The 3,647-nt window shown below is 47.6% G+C and overlaps 1 protein-coding gene across 1 annotated transcript in view; it reads left to right on the forward strand.

Annotated features, from left to right (window-relative positions):
* Nucleotides 1-592: 592 nt before the first annotated feature.
* T265_04755 (hypothetical protein) overlaps nt 593-3,647 on the forward strand; it is a gene marked incomplete at both ends in the record, with an annotated part of 33,123 nt that continues 30,068 nt past the window's right edge. Inside the window, one exon of the mRNA XM_009169568.1 lies at nt 593-670. Within this exon, the coding sequence (XP_009167832.1) occupies nt 593-670 (78 nt within the window). The remainder of the gene's footprint in view (nt 671-3,647) is intronic.

Consider the following 3,647-nt stretch of genomic DNA (forward strand, 5'->3'; position numbering starts at 1 on the left):
ATCGACTACAGTCAAATCGACGGTAAGCAGTTACTGAAGAATGTGTGATGCTCTCGCCAGAAGTAGCGTACTCCAGGCCTCGGGAGATTCTAGGCAATCGTCTTGATCAGCCTCATATCAATGCACACTCCTTACTTGGAAGCCTGTTCCGATTGGCAGGACAGACCACTGGAACAGCCAAGTTTCTGTCGGATTTGTGTATAAAAATGAGGAGCTGTGGGATTGCGCTAACGCAGATGCGTTTTGTCTCAGATTTGCACTCGCTTGCCGTTGTAAAGAGAATTGTGCGTTCTCTTCCCCCGCCAGTGCAGCACCAATGGGCTGAGGCGGCAGATAAAATATCGATGACTGGCCGGGACCCAACGTTCACTGACTTTGGACAGCTGGCTCGAGAAGGTGACGTAAGGCGCCACCCTGTGTCGTTAATTTTCACCAACCAAGCTGCTGGACGGGATGGCTCCACGAGTTTCCTAACCAGCATAAGACCAGGCGCAGACCATGGTACAAGGCTCTGCTCACTGTGTTCACAGCCTCACCCAGTGTTTTCTCTCCATGTAAATTTCTGATAGGTAGAAGTGCGTACAGGATCGTGATGCATGTTTTGTTTGCTCGGAAGACTAACACATGGCTAGAGATCGCAAGTCAATTGCTCACTGAGGGCAGTCGGGTTGTAGGGGGCGACATCACAGGTTGTTGTATGCATTGAAACCCGGAAAAGAGGCAGGGGCAACTTCANTGGCAGGTTAGTTTCCTCAGCTGGTAAAATGTGTAATTTAAACACCTCTGACGATCGTCCCACAATCAAAACATGTTCAGTTTTGAACCTCAAGTCTCTTCTGCCTTATGAACAAGTTTAACAGACAAACGGTATCTTCGAGTGACGCGCAATACCAGAACCTCCGGGAAGGTAAAGCAAACTCGACTGAGCTTCCATACGACACTATTAATGTAGGACATCAATGCACAGTAGACCTTGACAGTAGATGCTCGTCCACGACAAATGGTACCAACCAAATGAGCAAACAGGCTTCCACGTGAGACAGTCAAGCGCGCATGAGCTCGGCCGTAAATTGGCTGGATGACCTCAAGGTCAAACGAGTGAAATGGTAGGGACAAATAAACACCAGTTCATACGCACGCACTAAACACAAAAGTGGAGCGGGAGTTACAAATATGGACAGAGGGGGAGTTTCAAATCCCAAAGTAGCGGACGGCGCATCGCTCGTTGAATTCTCCACGTTAACTCAGGGGGCGCCCCAGTTCTTGCACTCTACCTATGCTCAGCTCCACTCTAAGATACCGACACAAACGGTCCGTGTCCACTCCGGCTACTAGTCCCGGCCTCGATAGAGTACAATTCACATCGCATCTCTCAAGTAAACATATTTCTCTGATATCCCTCTTGAGAGCGCTGCCCGCCGTTCTGATATGGGGGTTCTTACCAAGCCATCTGAGCTCGCCTGTCAACCATCTGCTACCACTAAAAGTCGTTTTTCACGAGGCACATTTCCACCAGGAGATAGCGTCTCTTTCCCCACCTCGACTGCTTTAGGCCATAGATGTTGATTGTGACGTAGGGACCAAGCTACAACTTTCTGTAGCTTCACCCAACAGGAAAACCGGGCTATTAGTAGACATGCCATCATTTCGCTGGAGTTGGCTAACACGTGCTATGAAGCTCTTCAAATTGATCCCTTCTGGCTGCGTCAGTCGAGTCTGTGGAGGCCAATTACTTTCTANCTGGTGGATGACCAAGATCCAAACTGGTGGCAGGTTAGTCTCCTCAGCTGATGAAATGTGTAGTTTAAGCATCTCTGACGATCGTCCCATAATCAAAACATGTTCAGTTTTGAGCTTCAGATTTCTTCTGCTGCGTGAACAAGTTTAACAGACAAACGGTATCTTTGAGTGACGCATAATACCAGAACCTCCGGGAAGGCAAACAAAGTCGGCTGCGTTTCCAAACGGCACTATTAATGTAGGACCACTTCACAAAATATACAAACCTTGACAGTAGTCAAATGTTACCAACCAAATGAGCAAACAGGCTCCCATGTGAGACAGTCAGGCGTGCATAAGCTCGGCCGTAAATTGGCTGGATGACCTCAAAGTCAAATGAGTGAAGTGGTAGGGACAAACAAACGCCAGTTCATACGCACGCACGAAACACAAATGTGGAGCGGGGGCTACAAAAAGGGACAAGAAATGTGGGGGGTTTAGAATGTCAAAGTAACGAACGATGCGCCGCCCGCCAAATTCTCCACGTTGACTCAGAGGACACCCCAGTCCTCTTGCAGTCTGCCTATGCTTATCTCCATTCTGGGGTACCGACACGAATGGTCCGTGTCCACTCCGGCTACTAGTGCCGACCTCGATAGAGTACAAGACCGATCGCGTCTCTTAGGGAGACATTTTTCTGATATCCCTTTTGAGAACGACGCCCGCCATTCTGATATGTGGTGTCCTTACTAAGCCATCTGAGCTCGCCTCTCAACCATCTGCTACCACTAAAAACCATTTTTCACGATGCACATATCCCCACCTCGAGTGCTTTAAGCAATAGATGTTGACTGCAACGTAGTGATCAAGCTACAACTTTCTGTAGCTTCACCGAACTGGAAAACCGGGCTATTAGTAGACACATGCCATCATTTAGCTGGAGTTGGTTAACACGTGCTACACAGCTCTTCAACTTAGTCCCTTCTGGCTGCGTCATTCGAGTCTGTGGAGGCCAATTACTTTCTAGTTCGAGTAAAAATCTTGGTCCAGTTAACCATCCACGCAACGAACTGAAACTGTATGTCCCTCGAGAGGCAACGTCGGTTGGATTGTGGATTGCACTTTACGTGTCTGCATGTGACGACATGTCAGTCAATTTGCTTGGAAACCTTTAAGCATTGATCAGCTCCAGAAATATCGGATTAAACTAGAAGTTTAACTCTAGCGGGCTCTGCGCGAGGCACAGGGCAAACCGGAGCTATCTAAAATTGATCTGTTGGCCACAGAGGATTCATCCTAATATGCATTATTATTATAATGAAGTTTGAGAACCAGTAGCCCCAAATGACCGGGTAACGCAGCACCTGAAACCCTGTCAGATAGATCAAAGACCCCTATGATATGTTGATGATATTAGACTGTCATCTCTGGGTCCAATACAGGTCATTTCCATCACTTCAGTGACAACTCCTGCGGAACTACCCATGGTAGAACTATCGTACTTTGATGGTAATCCAAACCATTACTGAAGGAACATACACTAGTTCAAGATATATATTGAGATCAAAGTGGAGATCGCCAGTCGGAGGCTCCTTTATTTGGTCGACTACGGTCAAATCAACGGTAAGCAGTTATTGAAGAATGTGTGATGCTCTCGCCAGAAGTAGCGTACTCCAGGCCTCGGGAGATTCCACATAAAAACCATGACTGGATAAGGCTATATTTTGCCTCTCCCTTGAGCTCGGGGTCTACCCAGGAGGATCACACTGTAGGTCGAGGAACGATGAGGCGTATCGTCCAAACTAGTCTTTATCTCTGGACGGGTCTCCAGAGAAGGTTATTGATCGTTGGAGGATTTTGATAGTATAGACGGATTCAGTGCATCGAATGTGAGGAAATCATTCAGCTGTAACATCCTTCCGGTGTCT

Source organism: Opisthorchis viverrini, assembly GCF_000715545.1.
Source record: "Opisthorchis viverrini unplaced genomic scaffold opera_v5_79, whole genome shotgun sequence".
Lineage (NCBI taxonomy): Eukaryota > Metazoa > Platyhelminthes > Trematoda > Opisthorchiida > Opisthorchiidae > Opisthorchis > Opisthorchis viverrini.